Source organism: Panthera pardus, unplaced genomic scaffold (genome assembly GCF_024362965.1).
Source record: "Panthera pardus isolate Hobbes unplaced genomic scaffold, ASM2436296v1 HiC_scaffold_2, whole genome shotgun sequence".
NCBI classification, from domain to species: Eukaryota; Metazoa; Chordata; class Mammalia; order Carnivora; family Felidae; genus Panthera; species Panthera pardus.
Window position 1 is genome coordinate 937538 of NW_026526765.1, and position 22125 is coordinate 959662.

The 22125-nt window shown below is 60.8% G+C and overlaps 1 protein-coding gene across 4 annotated transcripts in view; it reads right to left on the reverse strand.

Annotated features, from left to right (window-relative positions):
* Positions 1–22125, reverse strand: part of LPCAT1 (lysophosphatidylcholine acyltransferase 1) — a 52736-nt gene that overhangs the window by 11941 nt on the left and 18670 nt on the right. For all 4 annotated transcript variants that reach the window (XM_053906857.1, XM_053906854.1, XM_053906855.1 and 1 more), the window contains exons 2-8: positions 15025–15167; positions 9292–9506; positions 8180–8292; positions 5503–5563; positions 4901–4959; positions 3091–3125; positions 1885–1939 (exon numbers count right to left, since the gene is read on the reverse strand). In XM_053906857.1, coding sequence (XP_053762832.1) covers positions 1885–1939; positions 3091–3125; positions 4901–4959; positions 5503–5563; positions 8180–8292; positions 9292–9506; positions 15025–15167 — 681 coding nt within the window. The remainder of the gene's footprint in view (positions 1–1884; positions 1940–3090; positions 3126–4900; positions 4960–5502; positions 5564–8179; positions 8293–9291; positions 9507–15024; positions 15168–22125) is intronic.

Sequence of the window (22125 nt, forward strand, 5' to 3'; positions counted from 1 at the left end):
TGACACGATTAAGGTCTGTCAAAGCACTTTCCGTGAGAACCATCTTCAAAGTGGCCACGGTGCGCGTGCACGCACGCACGGACACGTGTGTGAACACTCACAACCCACGACTCCTCGGCAGGAGCGCCCCCTGCCTGCAGGCGCACGGGATGACAATCTCACACGGAATCTTCCTCTACGGATGCAAAAAAAGTTACTCGTGTGCCTTCCTCTCGAAAGGCCTCAGCTGGTGCTGGGGTAACACGACAAACTATCTCCTCGTGAAAACGCACCAGATTTGACATCCGCCGCATTTTCAGTTATGACAAACCGTCCCACGGAAGTGTGCGTTCGCTGTGAGCGGCGCTTTAAACGAGTGAGTCCCACGCTCTGCTGCCGCCCCACTGTGTGCAGGCGTCACTGCGCCCTCTCTCTTTACCACAGACGTCTGACGGTACAAGGACATCCCGAAACCCCACCAGTCCCCGTCACGTGACTTCATTCGCCCGGCACCGTGAACTGGACGCCGTGGAAGTCACAACAGGTGCTCACGGACACCCGCAAGCATGGCGTGAGTAAAGACACTTAGAGCGATTTCAAAAAGTCATTGTGTCTTTTGAACTCAGAACATCAGAAACGAGGCGTGAAATGGAGTTCTCACCAGAGGCACGGTCCTCCGAGGCCCCTGCACCGGCTGCTTCCGGGCCACCGGCACACGAGCCACATACAAAGTTCTAAGGGGCAGGCCCGCCACCCCTCGGACGTGGGCCGGGGACCCTTTGCTTCAGCCTGTTGTGATTAAGTGGCTTCTGTTCTCCTGAAGTAACAAACCCGGAGGCCGGCCGAAAGCCAGGCTCATCGGTAAGTTCGGTGCAACACGACAACTTTTACCGGAAGGAAGTTGTCTCGTGACACCCTCCACGCCACGAACAGGCCATCCCTACTCTGCGGTGCGGGACTAGCCTATTGGTTCCCTTCTTAAAAAGAACCCTCCTCCCTCATGCACTTGGATGAAACATGCAGGCTGCACGATTGTTGACTATTTAACAGAGCGGAGGGAACAGGAGTCGTGACTCGGGGACACCCAACGGGCTGCAAGCCGGGAGGCAGGTTATGCGATCCGACCCAACATCAAACAGAAAACGGCAGTACGAGACACGTGCCACGTGAAGTCGCCAGTATCAGACCACGTAAAAACGCCAAAACATAACTCACGGCGTATGCGCCAATTTGCTAACCGTGTTAAAAGACGGTTGTGGATTTTTAAAATCCTATCTAAATGGATTCAAAATCATGCAAGAGACACAATGTGATTGATGAAAAGCCACGGGAAGTACCTCTGAGCTACAGAGCAAGACAGATGCGTGTAACGCTGAGACACAACGTGACACTGTATAATATGTGCCGCGACAACACGTAAGTAACACTGTGTCTGTGGAGACCCCGACGTCGTACAACACATCTCCACAGACACAAATACGACACAGTATCCGCTAACACCACGTCCACACAGGTAACGTCACGTTGTGTTTGCACGACACCAACACAGTATTACATCTGTACGGGCAAGGACGTAACAATGCTCAACTCGTATCCGTAGAGTCCCCAGTCACATACTGTGAAACGCTGTATCCGTGTAGACGTCAACATACAACTTTACCTGCAGACGCTGTATCACATCTGTTGGTACAGACGTTAATACGACGTTGTATCTGTATACACCCCAGTGAAGGTTGCCTAAGCCGTATCTGCACAGAGGATGACCCTGTGCGACGCTGTATCCGTATAGAGCCCGACGTAACACCGTATCGCGGTGCATCTACGCAGACCTCGACGCCAACACTACGGTACCCCCCTTTATAAACCCCGACATGACATTGTAGAGGACACCGCGTCTATACAAACCTCGATTTCCACTCGATTGTGAAACTGGCAGAGCGTGAGCCACAGGATTTTCAACCTTAAAACGAACAAACAGATTTACAGCATTGGTTAAAGGATTCTCGATTTTGTTTAAACTACTTTCGATTCCGGAGCAGAACCTCCGGATGCCTTCCCCTGCAGAGGGCACCACTGTGCAGTGAATTCTTTCAGCGGACGCCGAGCCTCCCACAGCCTGACCCGAACCTCGCAGCAGCGAGGAGGATGGGGCTACCTTTACTGAACAGGGGACCTCCCCGTCCCTACTAAATGCACCGACCCTGCAGCTCTCCTTTGCCCTGAGTGCCACGTTTCCCCCGTGTGTCCTCCAGCCGAGGACACCTCGCCTGACACTATCCCCCACCTGGCCGTCCCCAGGGACGCGGACCTCTCCGGGCCCGGCCCTAGAGCTCCTGACCAGCATCACCAGCCTGTTCTTTGCAGAAGTCGGACAAGGGGAGCCACCCGAGTCCCGTCCTCGGGCCATCGCTCACCCTCCACAGTGGACAAGCGCCCTCTTAACTCCGTGCACACCCGACTTCTGCCCCATCACTGCCACCCCCAAGCCTGACCGCCACAGCCCAGAGGAGCCCCTTCCTGCCTTTCCCAGCCTCCCTCTTGCTTCTTGCCACCCACCCTCCACGCTCCAGCCCCCGCAACGCTATCACTCCCCCCCCACCCCTCGCCGGCGCAGACGCTGCCCTTTAGGGAGTCTTCCCAGCATCCCGTTCCAAATGCCTTGGCAAGGCCTGGGGGCCTGGCTCCACCAGCCCCTTCCCACCGCCAAACAGCAGCTCAAATGCTGGCGTTGTGGGGAGGCCTGCTGTCCTGGAGCCCCCGGGCCCGAGACGGGGGCCGTCCCCGCAGCTCCCCTCCCTTCCTGGCAGCTGCAGATGTCAGACGTGATGGTGGTCACCGAGCTGACAGGCGCAAGTGGGAAGGAGAGCCACTCCCAGTTACCTTCCCACAACGAACTTAGGTCCTGGACGCCAGGAGGGTGAGAACGGGCCAGGTTTGTACACCTGGTTTGCACAGGGGGCAGAAGTGAACTGCTGTTGAACAGCAGCGGGTCACGCGTCCAGAGTTCCCACGTGTGCACAACGCAGGCCAAAGTGCAGGCCAGTCGCCTGAGTGGCCACTGTGCTTTCTGGGGAGGACAGGACGCGTGAGAGCGCACGGTGTCTCACTTACGCTCCAGGTCCTTGCCACGTCCACGTGATGGTGTCCTGGGGGGCAAGAAAGGAGCAGGATGAGTCACAGCTGACCCAGCGTGTGCCCGCCCTCCGTCCTGGCCTCGACCTGCCCGTCTCTCACCAAGACGCTGGCGCCCTCTTCTTCCCCAGTCTGCTCTGGGACAAGGGGGCAGGCGGGTGGCTATCACCTCGGGGCCGCTCTAGACACACTCCTCTCCTCCCACGGCTCCAGGGCCGGTGAATCCCTCGTCCTGTCCCTTGTTCAAGCCGTCCCGCAGCTTCGGTCTACGGCCCAGGAGCCTGCCTTGTGCGGGCCTCGGGAGCGGTCCCTACCGCGTGAGGCGCGTTCCAACCCACACCCACCTGTACCCCCACTGCGGGGCCTGTGTGTGCCCAGCACCCCGAGACTTGTGGACGCCCCCCACCCTCGGTCTTCGCTGCTGTGCCAGCACTGGGCGGGGACGGACGTCAGAGGACACACACCCTGTTTCTACCCTGACGCCAGTCCCCCAATGGGCTTTCTTCTGAAGTCCTTCCCACAGGCTGCTGAACACCCTCCCCTCCCCGACCCCAACCTCAGGGGCTTCTCCGGCCGCTGACCCCGGGGCCCTGGCCCACCCTCCTCCGCACAGGACCGGGTGCAAAGTGGTCAGTGGCGGTTTTCCGGGAAATTATGCAGCTGAAGAGGACGACACAGACCAACGAGAAAAGACTGCAAAGCAGCCAGGCTGAATGCTTCTAGAAGAACCCAGGAGAGGCAGTTTGCTTAACCTAAGTTGACAAAGCAAATTTAAGAAGCGGAAAACCTAGAATTCTACACGTCGATGACAGATTCTCTCTCAGACGCCGGCTGACGCACCTACCGCGAGACTGCGCCACCTGTCAGTTTCCGTGGCTTCCGCTTGTGACATTTACTCACTGGCCACTCTGGGGGCCTCTTTTGTGTCCGTCTGCACCTGAAGGCACGGGGTCTGGTCCAGCAGAAGGTGGGCCAGGCCCCTCACGCCCACAGACGTCACCCACAATCCTGCCCCCATCCGTACCAGCAACTCCAGACCCCACCGTGCTGCGACTGGGGAGTTTCTGTTCTGCTGTCACAAAGACACAGTGGGACAGAGACGCAGCTCGGTGTGACAAACCCACCTCCTGTGTCCTCCGTCAAGAAACAGTCCAGCGCATCCAGTGCCCAGGCAGGGCCCAAGGACACGAGTCCCTGTGGCCCAGTCTCAGCTACGAGAGCCCGACGCCTGTCGAGGTACAGGGACGTCCCCCTGGCAGGGGTTCTGGCAGAAGTGAGATGCTCTTGCGGAGGTGGCAGTGGAGGGCACGGGGGCCTGTGACCAGAACCTGCTGAGGCTTCGTCCAGCTCCCTGCCTCCCCTGAGCTGGGGGTCCGTCAGGATCACCCAGGCACTCGGAGCCCCCCACGCCCCTTCTTTTACTCTGCTCTGTCACAAGCAAAGACCTCTGCACGGAGCCAGATGCACGACAACGGCGTGTTAAATACCAAGTCACTTAGTTCCTTTCCCTCCTGCCGTCTCCAGCCTTTCAGAACTTAAGTACTCTTAATTTTAATGTTTCCCGGTAAACAGGCAGTGAAGGCTCCTGGGGACATGGGGGCCCGTCTCACATCAAACCATCAGACCGAACAGAGAGGAAGGGCCTCCGCTCACGACCCACGAAAACAGGACTTCACGCACGAATACTGAAGCGTTCTGGAACGTCGGGATTGACTAGAAATGGCGCCTGAAACGTCTTCAAACTCTCATTCCCAGGTAAATCACCGGAATCCCCGGGAAACACGCTCACCAGTTTGTTCGGGTACCGCAGAACCACAGGCTGGACAGGAACTCCTGGGATGAACGCACCTGCGGGGGAAAGGGCAGCGTCCTAGTTCCCGAGCCGCGGGCCCCGCGCTGGCGCCTCTCATGCTGGTCTTGGAGTTAACGTGAGCTTTTCTCCCTCGCCCTCCTGGTCAGAAGTCTTATTAAGGTGCCTGGAGGGACCCTCAACATGGCTGCCAGCTGTGAAATCTCAGGGGAACCCCAGGCTCACAGCCCGTCCCGCAGGAGCGTCTCCGGCCTGGGGTGTACTTTTGTGGGAAATCTGGGAGGCACCGGTGGGAGCAAGGGCTCCCCTGCTTTCTCGAGGAGGAATTTCTCTGTGGAATTAAGAAAACTACAGGGGCACCTGGGTGGCTCAGTCGGTCGAGCGTCCGACTTCAGCTCAGGTCACGATTTCACAGTTCGTGGGTTCGAGGCCCGCGTCGGGCTCTGTGCTGACAGCTCGGAGCCTGGAGCCTGCTTTGGATTCTGTGTCTCCCTCTCTCTCTGCGCCTCCCCTGCTTATGCTCTTTCTCTCTCAAAAATGAATAAAACGTTAAAAAAAATTAAAAAAAAAACCCTACATACCAGGCTTGAAGGTAATTAGGCACGTCCTGTTGGTACATGTTCCTTCCGGAAAAATCATGATCTTGGAGGAATGAAAAGGAAAGAAGGAGGATCTTAGACATAATTCAGAATACAATCTATTTTCTCTGCTGCTGACATACTTCAGATGTTTAATCTACTCCGTTGAAACGGGTCAGACACAGGACGAAGGCATACCCGGACGGATTTCCTCTCCAAGCACAGGTTCTACTAAAGTCTGGAAGTGCAGACCTACACACAACACAGCCTCCTTCGAGTGTGCAAAGGGGTGTGCTCACGAGGGGGTGTGCTCACGAGGGGGAGTGCTCACGAGGGTGTGCTCACAAGGGGGGTATTCACGAGGGGGAGTGCTCACGAGGGGGAGTGCTCACGAGGGGTGTGCTCACGAGGGGGAGTGCTCACGAGGGGGAGTGCTCACGAGGGGTGTGCTCACAAGGGGTGTGCTCACGAGGGGGAGTGCTCACAAGGGGGAGTGCTCACGAGGGGGAGTGCTCACGAGGGTGTGCTCACAAGGGGGGTATTCACGAGGGGGAGTGCTCACGAGGGGGTGCTCACAAGGGGGGTATTCATGAGGGGGAGTGCTCACGAGGGGGAGTGCTCACGAGGGGTGTGCTCACAAGGGGTGTGCTCACGAGGGGGAGTGCTCACGAGGGTGTGCTCACAAGGGGGGTATTCACGAGGGGGAGTGCTCACGAGGGGGAGTGCTCACGAGGGGTGTGCTCACAAGGGGTGTGCTCACGAGGGGGAGTGCACACGAGGGTGTGCTCACAAGGGGGAGTGCTCACGAGGGGGAGTGCTCACGAGGGGGTGCTCACAAGGGGGGTATTCACGAGGGGGAGTGCTTACGAGGGGGTGTGCTCACGAGGGGTGTGCTCACAAGGGGTGTGCTCACGAGGGGGAGTGCTCACGAGGGTGTGCTCACAAGGGGGGTATTCACGAGGGGGAGTGCTCACGAGGGGGTGCTCACAAGGGGGAGTTCTCACGAGGGTGTGCTCACGAGGGGGGTATTCACGAGGGGGAGTGTTCACGAGGGGGAGCGCTCACGAGGGGGAGTGCTCACGAGGGGGTGTGCTCACGAGGGGGTGCTCACAAGGGGGGTATTCACGAGGGGGAGTGCTTACGAGGGGGTGTGCTCACGAGGGGTGTGCTCACAAGGGGTGTGCTCACGAGGGGGAGTGCTCACGAGGGTGTGCTCACAAGGGGGGTATTCACGAGGGGGAGTGCTCACGAGGGGGTGCTCACAAGGGGGAGTTCTCACGAGGGTGTGCTCACGAGGGGTGTGTTCACGAGGGGTGTGCTCACAAGGGGGGTATTCACGAGGGGGAGTGCTCACGAGGGGTGTGCTCACAAGGGGTGTGCTCACGAGGGGGAGTGCACACGAGGGTGTGCTCACAAGGGGGAGTGCTCACGAGGGGGTGCTCACAAGGGGGGTATTCACGAGGGGGAGTGCTTACGAGGGGGTGTGCTCACGAGGGGGAGTGCACACGAGGGTGTGCTCACAAGGGGGAGTGCTCACGAGGGGGAGTGCTCACGAGGGGGTGCTCACAAGGGGGGTATTCACGAGGGGGAGTGCTTACGAGGGGGTGTGCTCACGAGGGGTGTGCTCACAAGGGGTGTGCTCACGAGGGGGAGTGCTCACGAGGGTGTGCTCACAAGGGGGGTATTCACGAGGGGGAGTGCTCACGAGGGGGTGCTCACAAGGGGGAGTTCTCACGAGGGTGTGCTCACGAGGGGTGTGTTCACGAGGGGTGTGCTCACAAGGGGGGTATTCACGAGGGGGAGTGCTCACGAGGGGGAGTGCTCACGAGGGGTGTGCTCACAAGGGGTGTGCTCACGAGGGGGAGTGCACACGAGGGTGTGCTCACAAGGGGGAGTGCTCACGAGGGGGTGCTCACAAGGGGGGTATTCACGAGGGGGAGTGCTTACGAGGGGGTGTGCTCACGAGGGGTGTGCTCACAAGGGGTGTGCTCACGAGGGGGAGTGCTCACGAGGGTGTGCTCACAAGGGGGGTATTCACGAGGGGGAGTGCTCACGAGGGGGTGCTCACAAGGGGGAGTGCTCACGAGGGGGTGCTCACGAGGGGTGTGTTCACGAGGGGTGTGCTCACAAGGGGGGTATTCACGAGGGGGAGTGTTCACGAGGGGGAGCGCTCACGAGGGGGTGCTCACAAGGGGGATTTCTCACAAGGGTGTGCTCATGAGGGGTTGCTCACGAGGGGAGTGCTCACGAGGGTGAGTGCTCAGGAAGGGGAGTGCTCACGAGCGGTGTGCTCGCGAGGGTGTGCTCGCGAGGGTGTGCTCACAGCTGCTATGAGGCCCAGGTGCTGCCTCCCGGGGACACACTGCCAGTGCAGAGTGGGCGCCCACAGAGACACAGGCAGCGAAGGCACACAGATGAGGCCGTGGGCGGAAGGACCCGGGCCGGGCCAGAGCGGCAACACCACACACGCGGTTAAACTCCTCCCCAGTCGGAGTTGCAATCACTGGGACTCACGCTGACCCCGGCGACATAATAGAAGTCTCCCCGACGCTGGAAAATACGGCTCACGTGGCCACGCGGCCGCTCTCAAGCGTGGGGCAGCCCAGGGGCACAGGGGCCCGGCCCCACCTCTAAGTTCGCATCTCTCAGGACAGGTGTGCCGAACACGCGGCTGTGCTACCTGTGGCCACTTTCCATTCGACTGTGCCCGCCTCCTGATCTCCTCCACGGTCTTCCTGCGGGAATCCTGGTCCGACCGGGACACGAACACCGGCCGGATGTACTTTATCAGAGCTGGAAGGGAAGGGAGGCACTCGTGTGGGAACAGGCCACAGGACGGGAGGACGGGACAGCAGTGGACCTGAGGGGCAGGCTGCAGTCGAGTAGGAGGTGGGGGGGGCTCACTCCCAGAAGGGGGGGGGGACTCACTCCCATAAGGGGGGGAGGAGTCACTCCCAGTAGGAGTGGGGAGGACTCACTCCCAGTAGGAGGTGGGGGGGACTGACTCCCAGCAGGAGGTGGGGGGGGACTCACTCCCAGCAGGAGGTGGGGGGGACTCAGTCCCAGTAGGAGGTGGGGGGAATCACTCCCAGTCGGAGGGGAGGACTCGCTCCTAGTAGGAGGGGGAGGACTCACTCCCGGTAGGAGGGAGGAGAACTAACTCCCAGAAGGGGGGACGACTCACTCCCAGCAGGAGGCGGGGGGGCTCACCTCCAGTAGGAGGGGAGGACTCAGTCCCAGTAGAAGGGGGACTCACTCCCAGTTGGAAGGGGAGGACTCACTCCCGGTGGGAGGGAGGAAGACTCACTCTCAGGAGGGAGGAGGACTCAATCCCAGTAGGAGGTGGGGGGGACTCACTCCCATAAGGGGGGAGGACTCACTCCCAGCAGGAGGGGGGAGGACTCACTCCCAGCAGGAGGTGGGGGGACTCACTCCCAGTAGGAGGGGGGACTCACTCCCAGTATGAGGGAAGGAGGACTCATTCCCAGTAGGAGGTGGGGGGACTCACTCCCAGTAGGAGGTGGGGGGGGGACTCACTCCCAGTAGGAGGGGAGGACTCAGTCCCAGTCGGAGGGGAGGACTCACTCCCAGAAGGGGGGGAGGACTCACTCCCAGTAGGAGGGGGGAGGACTCACTCCCAGTAGGAGGGGGAGGACTCGCTCCCAGCAGGAGGGGTGAGGACTCGCTCCCAGCAGGAGGGGGGAGGACTCGCTCCCAGCAGGAGGTGGAGGGGACTCGCTCCCAGTAGGAGGGGGGACTCACGCCCCACATGGGGACGGGGAGCTCACTCACTTCCCCATATTGGGATGTTTCTGCTCTCTGCCTTCATCACGATGGAGGACATCGTCATGGTGACGGCGATGGCGTCGAAGTAGGAGGAATGGGGTGCCAGAGTGAGGATGGCAGCCTCAGAGGGTGGGGCCCGCTGCCCCTTCACCACCAGCCAGTGGAAGCCTCCGGCAAACCACATGGCGCGCATGATGGCCTTGAGCAGGACGTCCACGACCCTGCAAAAGAAGGTGCTGTGGTCAAACCGAGGCAGGGCAGGGGGGTCGCAGGCCGGCTCCGTCGCGGCTTGTGAGCGTGAGGCCGGCCCCGTGCACGTGGACCCGACCTGTCAGGCCATCCAGGGTGCCGTCCAGGCTGATCCGAAACGTGCACCGGCCGGAGGAGGGAAGAAAACAGGTGCTGTGCTCTCGTCCCTCTGTGTAGATGTGCAACATTGTGACTTTGTCAGGAAAACGGAAGTGGCTGTGCCACGCTCCGCAGCAGTGTAAAGACACAGAGTCCCGACCTCACAGACTCCGGGGCCGCAAGCACTGGGAGGTGACAGATTCGCACCCTGAGCATGGAGGTTTTAAAGAAACATCAGCCCGCTAAAACACCCGAAATGCAATTAAAATCAGGAGCAAAGTCAGGCCGAGACCAGGAGTAGAGGCCTGCGGTGAGAAACCACGGTCCCACCTCCCTCAGGCTGCCCGTGGTCCCAGGACCAGATGCCACGCTGTTAAGCCTTTTCTAGATGAGATCAGGTGGACGATGACTTTGGAAAGAAAGTAAAAGTCAGCCTAGATGAACTGAATTTGCTTCCTATTTAGTTTTAGATGTACGAGAATACAGACATTTTGAATCCGCACATCCTTCCGTCATAATCTCTGACCAGCATTTCCACGTCACCGGAACTACGCCGGGGCCAGTGGCACGGGCTGTCCACGGTGCAGTCCACGGCGAGAAGGGGTCACCTCTGTGTGGACGCAGATGACAGGACTGAGCGACAGAAAAGAGCCGGAAATCTCACGGGACGGATCCCCTCAAGAGAGTTCCGGAAGACGAGGCCCGACGGCTCTGAGCAGCAGTCCCTCACGGGGCCGCCTTGAGCCGCCGTCGCCTGCAGGGGATGAACAATCCCGGTGTGGCTGTACACCTGCTGGGGGCCAGGCTCACACATCCCCACAACCGGGTGTGATCAGTTGCTTACGTGTCCAAGCGCACACCGCTAACCGTGTTTGTGTGCGTGTGTGCCACTTTTCCTAACAAGATCACGTGCAAGAATCAGAGCCGGCCGACACCTGCGGATGCGTGAGGAAGGAGGCACCGGGCAGGCTGTGGCGGAAGGGGAGCCAGTCCCGGGAGGTCGGGTGCAGTCGAGGGGGGCTGGTGGGAAGTGGGCACCAAATCCTGATGCTTCTGTGGGACACACACCCACCACCCCTGAGGCCAGCAGGCCAGAGGGCACTAAGCAGAAGCGGGCGGGGCGGGCGGATGCACCACCCGTGACGATTCTCTGAGATCTCGGGGAATGCCATCCCCAGGACACCGCCCACTGGGAAGAGCCGGCCTGCGGACGTGGAGCAGGCCTCCTGGCCCGACGCCTCCCGGCCAGGCTCAGGCAGCAACGACAAGCCTGAGGTGCCCGGAGCGCTTCCTGGGAATAGAGAGGCAGGACACAGATCTACACGCACAAGGGCATTCTTGCTGCATCGCCCAGGCGGGAGCCCAAGAACCTGAGACGTGAGCACAACCAGCCCCGTGATGGAGAAGAGACCGACCGGGGGAGAGGCTGCGGTCCACACCGTCCTCGAGCTGCTAGAATGCAGAACGGGGCGCTGTGAAAGGAGCAGAGGACGAGGCAACAGTCTGGCAAATCCAGTCTCTTGCTGCAGAAGCAGCCAGTTCCCTGGGAAGCTGAGGAGTGAGCAGGATTCCCCCGGGAACAGGCAGGGAAGAAAGGACGGCACTTTGGACACGAAAAACTTAACACGAAACCACAGACTCCTACAACTTCCTTCGAGAATTTTTCAAATTCCCAAGGACGGACAGAAGATGCCAAAACTTCCAGAAGAGCAGATGGGCTACCCGGGCACCACGGCACACTCACATCTTCGCGGCCCCGGGGACGGAAGGTCTGGAACCCGTCGTCTGCGCCCTGACAAGCTACCCGTCAACACCGAGGGGAAAACAAAGCCTCCCGGACATGAAACGCACCTCAGTTTCTCCTGCTTGTCCTCTGAGAAAAAACCCCGATGCTCCACAAAATCTTGGAGAAAAGAAACAAGGGAAAAAAAGAACCCCAAACCAGGCTGAGGAGACAGACGACGCCCCAACCTGCAGAAAGTCGCTGCACCCAGCAGAAGAGGAGCGTGTGAGGGGGGGCCGGGGGCTCGGGGACCCCCAGGAGGAGAGCATCGTCGCAGCGTGGACACGAGGGGGCAGAAGTGCAGGCTATGCTCGGGCTCAGCATCCCATTAGCAACAGGCGAACGAGAGTCTGTAACTGGAAAGGAGGTTCGATGGGGTCCTAAGAGCGGGGCTCTGGCGCGATGGGACAGGTGTCCCGTGAGAGACAGACCGCAGCTGCCCGCCAGGTGAGGACCTCGAGAGAGCACCTGCGCAGGCCAGGAGCCGGATCTGCCCGATTCCAGCCCCCGCAACCTCGCGCTGTTCCCCAGCCTGTGGCACGTGGCTGCGGCGGCCCAAGGGGACTACCACCGGCCCTTCCTAACCACGTGAGCGGGCCCAAGAGGCAACGCCGAGGACCATCCTCCACCGCTGGCCCGCTGGTCGGGTTTTGCAAGAGGATGGCCGGTTGTTTCCACGACTGCGGTTGGAAGTGTGTTGTGAGACTGCTCATTCCTCCCTTCCCTGGAGCCCCAAGGCTTTTGCTTTAGCAAGTCCGAATGGCAGGAGCTTACATTTGGCAAAGACCCTCCCGGACGGAGGAGCATCAGCCCGCTCAGACCCGCACGGCTCTGCAAGGCGTAAAGCTGCACACCTCCCAGCCGACCCCACGACTCTCCCGCACAGGCCCGTGCGCACTAATCCGTTTCCTCCTAACTCCTGAGTCCCTGGATCAGGCATCTCGTCTCCACGTTCTCCTTTAAGGAGTTCAGTGTTGATGGTACTCGTGTTTTCCCTCCAGCACCAGACCCAGCACAGGGCTGTGCATGGCTCGCTCACACACACACACACACACACACACACACACACTCGTGTACACACCCACATTTGCATATACACATGCATTCACATATATACACATGCACGTGCTTGTATACAAACACACATGCACACATACACACTCACGTACATACCTATACATGCATGTATACATGCACATGCTTGCACATGTGCACACACATACGCATGCACATGCTTGTACACACATACGCATGCACATGCTTGTACACACATATGCGCATGCACTCATGCACACACCCACATGCGCACATACACGTGCACACATTTGCACACATGCATATACATTCACACGTATATACACATGCAATGCTTGTACACACATATACACACACACTCATGTACACACCCACATGCATATACACGTGTGCACACACATACACACCTGCACGTGCATGTACATACACACAAATGCTCACACACAACACACGCACACTCACATGCCCACACATGTGTGTACGCATGTGCTCACATGCTCACACACACACATACACATTCATACATATATGCACATGCACATGCTTGTACACACACATACACACATGCTCACATACAGGTACACATATGCACGTGCACATGCTTGGACACACGCACACACATGCTTGCACTCCCACACAGGCATGTATTCCTGGTCAGACACATATAAACGTATACACACTCATACATGTGTGCACAGTGACGTGCGGTCTCCATGGACACAGACACCTCTACTTCTCGCTGCCGAGGACACTTCTCAGGCATGCTCTGGGCACACGAGGCACCTGGGAGGCAGTGGCCCATCTGTCACCGAAGGAGCCACGTGGAGCCGCACGGGGTGGGCACGGGGAATGGAGAGCAGCCCGGAGTCCCGTACTTTGAAAAGACAGAATCTGCACTGTGTGTGTGGACAGAGGAGGGGATCCCAGCCCAGAGCTGAAGAAGGAAGGAATTAAGACAAAAATGCCAGGAAGTCGTGTTAACCTATCATGACTCAAACCTCAAATTTTTAGTCAAATCACTTGTAATTTGTCAAAAACTACAAAAAATTCTGCTTTCTAGCTATGGATTCTCAACCTAGCGACACTGAAATTCTGGTTTCTATTCGGTGTAGATTTTGTTTGATTACATATTTGATACTAAATCCCTGTTTTAGGGCTAAAACATTGAAAAACACCCTCCAGGTTAAGCAAGCTCTTCAAAGAGAATTAAGAAACCCAAAAAGTCAGAACGAGGACCCCAGAGCCAGTGATGACCCCAGTGGACAGGAATGCCAAGCAGCTGTCCCTCCCTCGGGACCTGCTTCCTGGCGTCCCCAGGCCAGGGGCTGTGCTGGGGACAGAATGGGAACAGGTCACGGCCTGCCTTTGGGACCTCCGGGAGGGAGACAGACCGTGGCTCACTTGGCACCGATGATGGTCCAAGAACGTGAAACACGGCAGGGGGTGCACACAAAGACCCTGTGTGTGGGGTCCCCCAGGCACCTGGACCGTCCCCAGGCACGGCCACACCATACTCCTCACTGGCTCAGCAAACGCTCGACTTGAAATTGGCCGTCTTTGCCCCGCATGTCAGTGCCCTGTGTGAGCACGACAGGTGCGTGTCGGGAGCACGGGCGCCGAGGACCCGCCAGCTCCCGCCTGCCGGCCGTGGGCATGGTGTTCCCGCAGAGCAGAGAGCAGACACGCTCCCGGTGCGGGAAGTCGAGCCTGTCCCTCAAACCCCTTAAGGCCCGGGAGCGAATACCCTGGGCTCCGTCTGCCCTGGCGACTCCACCCTCCTGGGCGGTACGCAGGTCAGCGGGTGTGGCTGGGCTCCGGCAGAGCTGTTGGTAAACCGAGTGCAGCTGGACCTGGCGTGTGCACCTTTCTGCTGACCCCTGTGCGGGCCTAGTAGTAACTCTTTCTGAACAGACCGTTCAAGGGCCCCGTATGGCTGACGGGAGGCGTTAGGGTGTGGAGAGCGGGGAAGTCTCCGGGTTTACGACAGAAACGACAACTTCCAGGACGCTGGAAATACTTCTCGCAGCCCTCCTGACACTCGCCACCTTCATTTACTAACGCGTATACTCTGCGAACAGCTTTAGGAAGAAACAAGAAAACACTGTGGTTTCATTTAACTTCCTGAGGTCCACGCTGGGTCTCTGGCTGAGACGTATTCACAACTCGTCCGTCTACAGATGGCTCTCCTTTGTCAGTATCTGGTGAGCAAACGCAGGGGACCTTCCAGGTGTACAAAGCAGGGAGGGTCGCTGGACCCTGCGGGGAGACCAGACCAGCGAGAAGGACAGATGCCGGCCGACACACAGCCTCGCAGGGCTGGGGACACGGAAACCCGCGGGGAATCTCTGTGCTGAGGACACGCCAACAGCAGCCCGGCCCCGAAGGACCCCCTCAGGGCAGGGGTGCGGTGGGGGCACGGCAGGGGCGGAACCGGCCACTCCCCGAGGGGAAGGGGGCATGTGGCCGGCGGTGTCCCGGCCGGGAGAGGGCAGCCTGGCGTGCTCCGGGCCCAGGCGGGGGAGGAAGGCCGGAGAGGCCGGGGTACGCAGTGGCCCTGCAGACGGGTGACTTACTTCCGCCACGAGGCCGGGGACGGCTCGGGCTCCCTCTCCGAGGACCCCAGCGTGGCGAAGAACGTGAAGGGCCAGGCGAGCAGCATCGCGATCAGGACAAGCAGCAGCCGGATGGGGAAGAGTGTCAGCGTCATGAAGGCCATCTGGGAAGACAGAGGCGAGGTCATTCCAGAACCGGAGGACTCCACACGGGAAGCCAGCCCCGGAGCTGGCGTGGAAATGCCACGCCTGCCCTCACACGTGGCGGTAAGTGGCCAGGACGTCCTGCCGAGGCTCTGGGCTGCACCGCCGTCCCCCAACCCCGGAGCCCACAGTCCCGCACCTGAGCCCCTCTGGGGCCGGCCCCGGCACACGCCTGAGCCCCAGCACAACCCGGGGACGCCTCTGCAGCGCTGGGGTTCCCCGCGGTGAGGCGGATGTGGGAGCTCAGGGAGCACTGGGGACGCCCGTGACTCTCCAGCCCCAGGGCATCACGGGCGGGAGCCCAGCAGAGAACGGGGCACAGCCAGCCCACCTCCAAACGGGCAGTCTGGTCGGGGTGACAGCATGGGAGGGGCTCTGTGGGGATGGGCACATGGTTCACCAGAGGGGTCAGGGCAGGAACACGGTGGACAGATGGCCATTCCTAAAACCAAGCGCCCGTGCGCACAGAACCAGGCTGTGGTCCCCGCCTGGGGGCACACGCCTGGGGACACACGCAGTCTCAGAGGGCCAGCATCTCAGCAATCAGGGAGGAAACAGGGCAGGGGACGGATGGCAAAGCCTAAACTTACAAAGGATTGGTGATCAACAGATGCAACTTACAATTATTTGCAGTAAAAAACGCTTTGAACGTGTAGGTTTGGGCGCAGGGAGGACAGAAAAGACAGGCCAGGAGAAAGTGCACAGCGACGTCTCCCAGCTCCCGGCCGACCGGCTGCACGGCCCACGGCCGCCCCCCTGCTCGTCCGTTACCCACACCGGACGGCCCTGCGGTTTCTCTGCAGGCGCTCCCGGGTCCCCTGTCAGGAGCAGCACCACCCAGCAGGTGGGAGACAAGCCGTGTGTGTGAGTTTAAACCGTCTAGTGGCCCCACAAGGTGAGGAAGTGAACGTAGCACAGACATCACATCTGCTGTCCTGTGGTTGATGCTGGTGACGACGTTTCCCACCAAGCGCGGACTTGCTCTGGGCTCTAGCAGATGTGCTTTGCTGACGAGAAAGTACCCTCCCGCCCCTGGGTTTCTGGGAGTTGGGTTTGCTCTACGTCACGAATGGGTGAACGCGACCCGCTGTCCTTCCTGCTTCTAGTGTTTGTTTGCTCAGCCCGCGTCCGCCACATGCTGCTTTTAGACGTGAGAACCTTGGTCACAGCGCTGGGGTTTCTTTTTTTTCATGTTTATTTTGAGAGATAGAGAGCACAAGCAAGGGGGGCAGAGAGAGGGAGAGAGAACCCCAAGCAGGCTCCCCGCTGTCAGCACCGAGCCCCGCGTGGGGCTCGACCCCACAAACCGTGAGACCATGACCTGAGCCGAAACCAAGAGTCGGGGATTTTTTAAGGAACTGCTGAGTCTGCTCACCGATGCGTCGCTGGGTCGAGTCGGGGGCAAGCCTGACCCACAGCTTCCCTCCGGCGATCCCGTGGCGTGGCCCCCTCTGCACACCAGCGAGCTGCCTCTCGGGGGAGTTTCCACGGAGATGCACACACAAGCACTGTTCTAATTTGATTTTTATCGCTTACCTAGGTGTCCCACTTCTTGTGATCCTTCAGTGCCTCTGCTACTGAGAAAATCCTCTCTGGGAGTCCCCAGCAGGTTTTTTCTCCCCTAACCAATCTCCCACCCCGCACGCGTCTTCAAGAGACCTGAGAAGCTGCCCGTGGCACTCTCCCGTGCCTCTCGTCACCCTGCCCTGCCGTGTAATCAGCATTGTTCGTGCCCTCTGAAACTCTTCTGCCTACGCTGACCGGTATTTTTCTACTCTATCAGTCTGTTTACTGAACCAGTTTTGGATGGGTTTACCGTCCCCGTGGCCAGTCAGTCGGTCGTATGAATTTTAGCTCCTACAGGCACCCCGCTCTTACTCTGACTCTAACGTCCCTCTTAACTTCTTGAGGTAAAAGCACAGAGCGGTATTTTCAGAAGCGTCCCGTTTCCCACTGCCACACTGAGAACGCCCAGCTTTCTCCAGCCCCACTGTAAGTTCCGGACGGCTGGCTACGGGCGCCCCGGACGGCCTTTACACCTGCTGCCCGCGCGGGACGGGCCGAGGGACGACCGGGCAGCAAAGCACGTGAACAGAGCCCGCCAGGAAGTGTTCACACTGCGAGGGTGCGGTCACGATGCTGTTTGCCCGCCAGCGGGCCTACCCCCCGCTCTGGGTCGACAAAGACGGAACCACACGGGTTCCTGGAGGGCGTGGGAGCGCCAGCCCCGCCCCGTGCCTCTGAGAGCCACAGACGAGGACGGTGACGGGGCGGCGAGGGGTCCCCGGGGGGCAGCGTCCCGCTCCCTCCAGGGGTGACCCAGACCCGCCCGGTACCCCCGAGTCAGGGCACGTGTGCCGCTCCTCACGTTGTTCCCGTGGGTGGCCAGCAGCTGTTGGACCCGGGACACAGCACGTGAGTGACCACAACTGACTGTGATGACAATTCGCACACCTCTTACACGCATCCCGAGAACACCACCTGGTTTCCGAGTTTCACGGCGAGCGGGGAGGGGGCGTGTGAGTGCCCAGCACGGGCCGAGGCCCCCAGCTCACAGACGGGGCTCCTGCACAGTGTGGTGAGTGAGCGTCACAGGCCTGCAGTGACCGCCTGGCTGGGCCTGAAGGACGGGGAGAAGGTGGACACGGGTTTACGAGGGCCACGTGAGCGGCTTGGGGAAAGCGAGCACCTTCGGGGGCCCCATGGGGTGCAGGAGGGCCCCGGCCACCTGGGCTAAGACCCCGTGTGTTTCCCGGGCTGCTCCCCAGGACCCCATGACCCTGCCTTGACCTTGCCCCAGCACTGGGCCCACGTGCTGTCCACTGGGCTCAGCCCCGCCCCGGAGAGGCAAACGGTCCCCAGAAGGGGCAGGACTCGGAAGGCTTCCTACAGCCTCTTCCAGAACGTTCTGTGGGCTATGGCCACTTCTCCTGAATTCCAGGCTATCGGCTGGTTGGACCCTCCTGTCCCCTTGCATCTTCTGGCCCACCTGCGTCCTTCCCAGGCCCGGCCACCTCCCGGTGCCCTCGCTGTCCACCACACCCTGTGCCCAGCCTGTCGGAGCACACTCAGAGTTTCCAGCCACAGGACCACAGGCAGGGCAGCCGTGTCAGCCACACGGACGTTCTCAAGTGTGCTGGGGCCGAGGAAACGCGTGCTCAGAACGTCCTGGCTGGACTGGAAAACAAACAGGGCCACAAGCAGACGAAAGGGGCCAACTGCGCGGTTTCCAGGCAGTTCCGGCTCAACGTTCGGGAGGCACTGTAATTAGCAACTAGGCTGGACACGGTATTTCCTTCCCGGAGCCAGCGGGGGGCATCCCATTCCCCAGTGGGAGTGTGCCGGGAGGCAGAGGGGGGCCCCGGGGAGAGAGCGGGTCTCCGCTCCCCACAACCTGAGTAAGACCCAGCTCTGTGCTGGACTCCCTGGCTGGGGAGTGCCCGCTCCCACCGGAGCCCCCCTCAGGGCGGCCCTGGGCCGGAGGGCGGGGTCAGCGGGGCCTCGGGGAGAGAATGCTACCCCCGCCCCCCCCCCCCACCCCGTGATGGCACAGGGCGGGGGCCAGGGCAGCAGTGGCACACGGGGAGGAACGCTGCAGACCAAGCAGGAAAAGGCTGCTAACACGGGACCCGCGTCCCCTCCAAGAGGCTCCGAGGGCTGCGGCCTGTCCCTGTCGGGAGCCCCAGTCACCCTCAAAAGTGCCAGGCTGGCCCTCCCATGAGCTGAGGGTTTATAACCCAGTCCCAGGGGCGCCCGCGGTGACAGTCCCTGGCTGAGTCGCCTCACGCTCCTTGGAAGCTGGCTTCGACACACGGTCCCATTGGAAAGGGGTCCCCAGGAACAGACGCCGCCCTCCAGGCTCACGGTTGCCCCGAGTCACAGAGCAGCTGTTCCGGCCCGGTATGCTCTGTCTGGAGTCCCCGCTGGAGCAGACCCAGGCGCAAGGAGACCCTCACGGCCGCCTGCAGGCTCCCGGCACTATTTCCTGCCAGACGGAACCAGGGCTCCTGGGCAAAGGCACTCCCAGCAGGGGCAGAAAACGTGGAAGGGGCACCTGGAGCCCAGCGGCACAGCGGAGACGGGGAAGGCGGGCAGAGGTCCCTGGGCCCGGGAGCCCCCGCGGCAGACATGCCACTGTGAGCACGGCAAGAGCCATCGATGCGGTAACGGAACTTCACACGTGCTCACGGGTCCACCAACCAGGCGCACACGCCCCACCTCACCGGGGGCCTCCGCGGACCCCAGGAGACCAGCTCCGAGTGGCACCCGGGCCAACAAGCACGAAGAATCGGGCACTGTGCTGTCCATCCCGAGACTGTCCCTCGGGGCGGCCACAGGGAGAACCCGGCAGTGTCCCCGCGGGCTTCCGGAACCCCACCACTCGCACACACCCACGTGAAGGGGCCTGTGTGGACGGAGACAGACATGTGAGCCGGGCGCCGTGTGGATGAGCCACCTGACAAGCCAACAGAAACAGAGCCTCCTGATTCTGGATCAGAAGACACGGGAGACACGGGGAGGCGATCGGTAAAACGCAGGGCAAGACGCTCAGGGACAAAAGCCCCAAACACACCGTAAGAAAATAAAAGCAAGGAGCTGGAAGGAGGCTCCAGGGGAGGACGTGTGTGAGGCTCCGGGGTTGATGCCCGCGGCCCTGCTCGAGACATGCGCAGCCGGGAGCATCTACAGGTCAAGTCTGGGCTTTGCTTGTGGATCAGTGAGACCAGGGAGAGAGGGGGCATCGGCGAGGCCAGAGAGGCCGGAAGTTGGAGACTGCTGAGGTGCGCGAGGGTGGGCACGGGGCTCACTACGTTTTCTCTGCTTCAGTGTGAGGGGCTGAACCGTGGGCCCCCCTTCACGTACTGATGCCACAACCCCCAGCCCACCTCCCGACGTGCCCGTACTGAAGACAGGGCCTTGGAAAGGGTATTAAGGTACAATGAGGTCACCAGGGCAGACCCTAATTCCATAGGACAGGTGTCCTCATACGAAGAGGAGACTAGGTTACAGACACGCACAGAGGGACGGCCGGTGAGGACTCACGGAAGTCACGGCACCTCCACGCCAAGGAGAGAGGCCTCAGGAGGAACCCACTCTGCCCACACCCGGGTCTCGGACTCCCAGCTCCCAGGACCGGGACAGATAAACACCTGCTCTTAAAGCTGCAGGTCTGTGGGGTCAGCACCCGAGCACGCACACTGGCGTCTCTCTCAAACCTCCCGTAGGAAGACGGTTCTAACGTAAAACGTTCCCCGATTCCCAGTGACCGCACCGGATCTGGTGTCTGCAGCTGTGGTCACAACACCCCCGCTCAGGCTCACGTGGCAGCCACTCCCTCCTCTCTGCCAAGGCCATGAAGGCCACCAGGACCACCGACATCATCGTCACGCAAGCCGGTCCAAGTGCCTTGTGTTTCACAATCAACACAGAACCGCCGACAGGGTGCACGAGAGACAAAGACCTCGGGCGCACACGAGGAAGCGTCCCCGGTGTCTCCACCTGTGCCGCCCTGTGGCAGGCCAGGTCACTGCAGGGACACGTGTCCTCGCAGGGCGTGCACAGGCTGGCCAGGCACCGAGATACCGTGCGCCCCCAGCGCACACCGAGGGACCCCAGCCCGCGGTGCAAGGTGCTGTCGGGGGGAGGGCAGGTTGCAGGGAGACCGGGTTCCGGGGCCAGCGTGCTTTAACTGCAGAAAGGATAACCACCACCATCCAAAGGACACGAGAACGTGTTCCCAAATGCAGCAGAGAAAGATGCACCCTCCGTGTGATTTGAGAAAACAGGAGACACACGCGGAGGCGCCTGCCGGCCACACCGTGACACACGGTCCTACCCTGCACTTAGCTCCACCCAGCGGCTTAGAAAGTCTCGGGGAATGACTCTCACACACGGCGAGCACCCCATCAGCCCGCAGGCCACACACGCCCCTCCTGGAGGCTGCTGGACACAGACGAACGAGAAAGCGAACGTGGGAGACCACAGCTCGGCACCGTGGCCACGAGGCTGAACACAGGGCCCCGGGGCCCACCGGCTGTGGTGGAGGCCAGGTGCACCTGGGGTTCTGCGAACGACTGTCCTCTCCCACGAAGCTGCGTGACAAGGCGCTACGGGTGACAGCTCAGGGAGCCTGTGTGTGCAGCTGGCGGGCCCAGCTCCCTGGGAGCCGCTCGCGCGGGTGTTGCTGCTAACAGCACAGCTGGATGGTGCCACCAGGGGACACTGAGCCGATGGTCGCTGTGTGACAGGTGCTGGTGGCCAGCCAGAGGGAGGAGCTTCGGGGATGGACCAGAAGAGACCGGCTCCTGGGGGAGGAGCTTCGGGGATGGACCAGAAGGGACCGGCTCCCGGGGGAGGAGCTTCGGGGATGGACCAGAAGGGACCGGCTCCTGGGGGAGGAGCTTCGGGGACAGACCCAAGGGGACCGGCTCCCGGGGGAGGAGACAGGGCTACCACCTTCACATCAGTTAGACCCCAGTGTTCGGACGGCACGTTCCTCCAGAACAACAGCCCAGTGAGCGCAGGGAAGGGAGACAATCCCGAAGGAGCGAGGCCCGGGGGGATGGTGGAGCCTGGATTAATGGGGCTGCTACAAATACAGTGAACACGGGAGAGGGTCCAGGGGGGACCACGGGCACCCTGAGCTGGCAGTGAGGTGCCATCTGAGCGGTGGCCTGCCCACACCCAGCAGGACGGGCTCCCAGGGCCAAGCAGGGAAGTCCCAGACTTGTGGACACTGGGGGGCTCCCAGCCCAGAGACCCAGCTCACTGGCTGAAGGGACGCCTCAGGACCAAGTCCCCGAAGGGCTGCAGTTCCGGGAGCCACACTGAGAGGGAACCAGCTAGCCCCATCAGGTAGGCCCGGTGGCTCAGGGGTTAGCGGGGGCTCATCTTCTGAAAAGAGCCTGCATAGGGCTC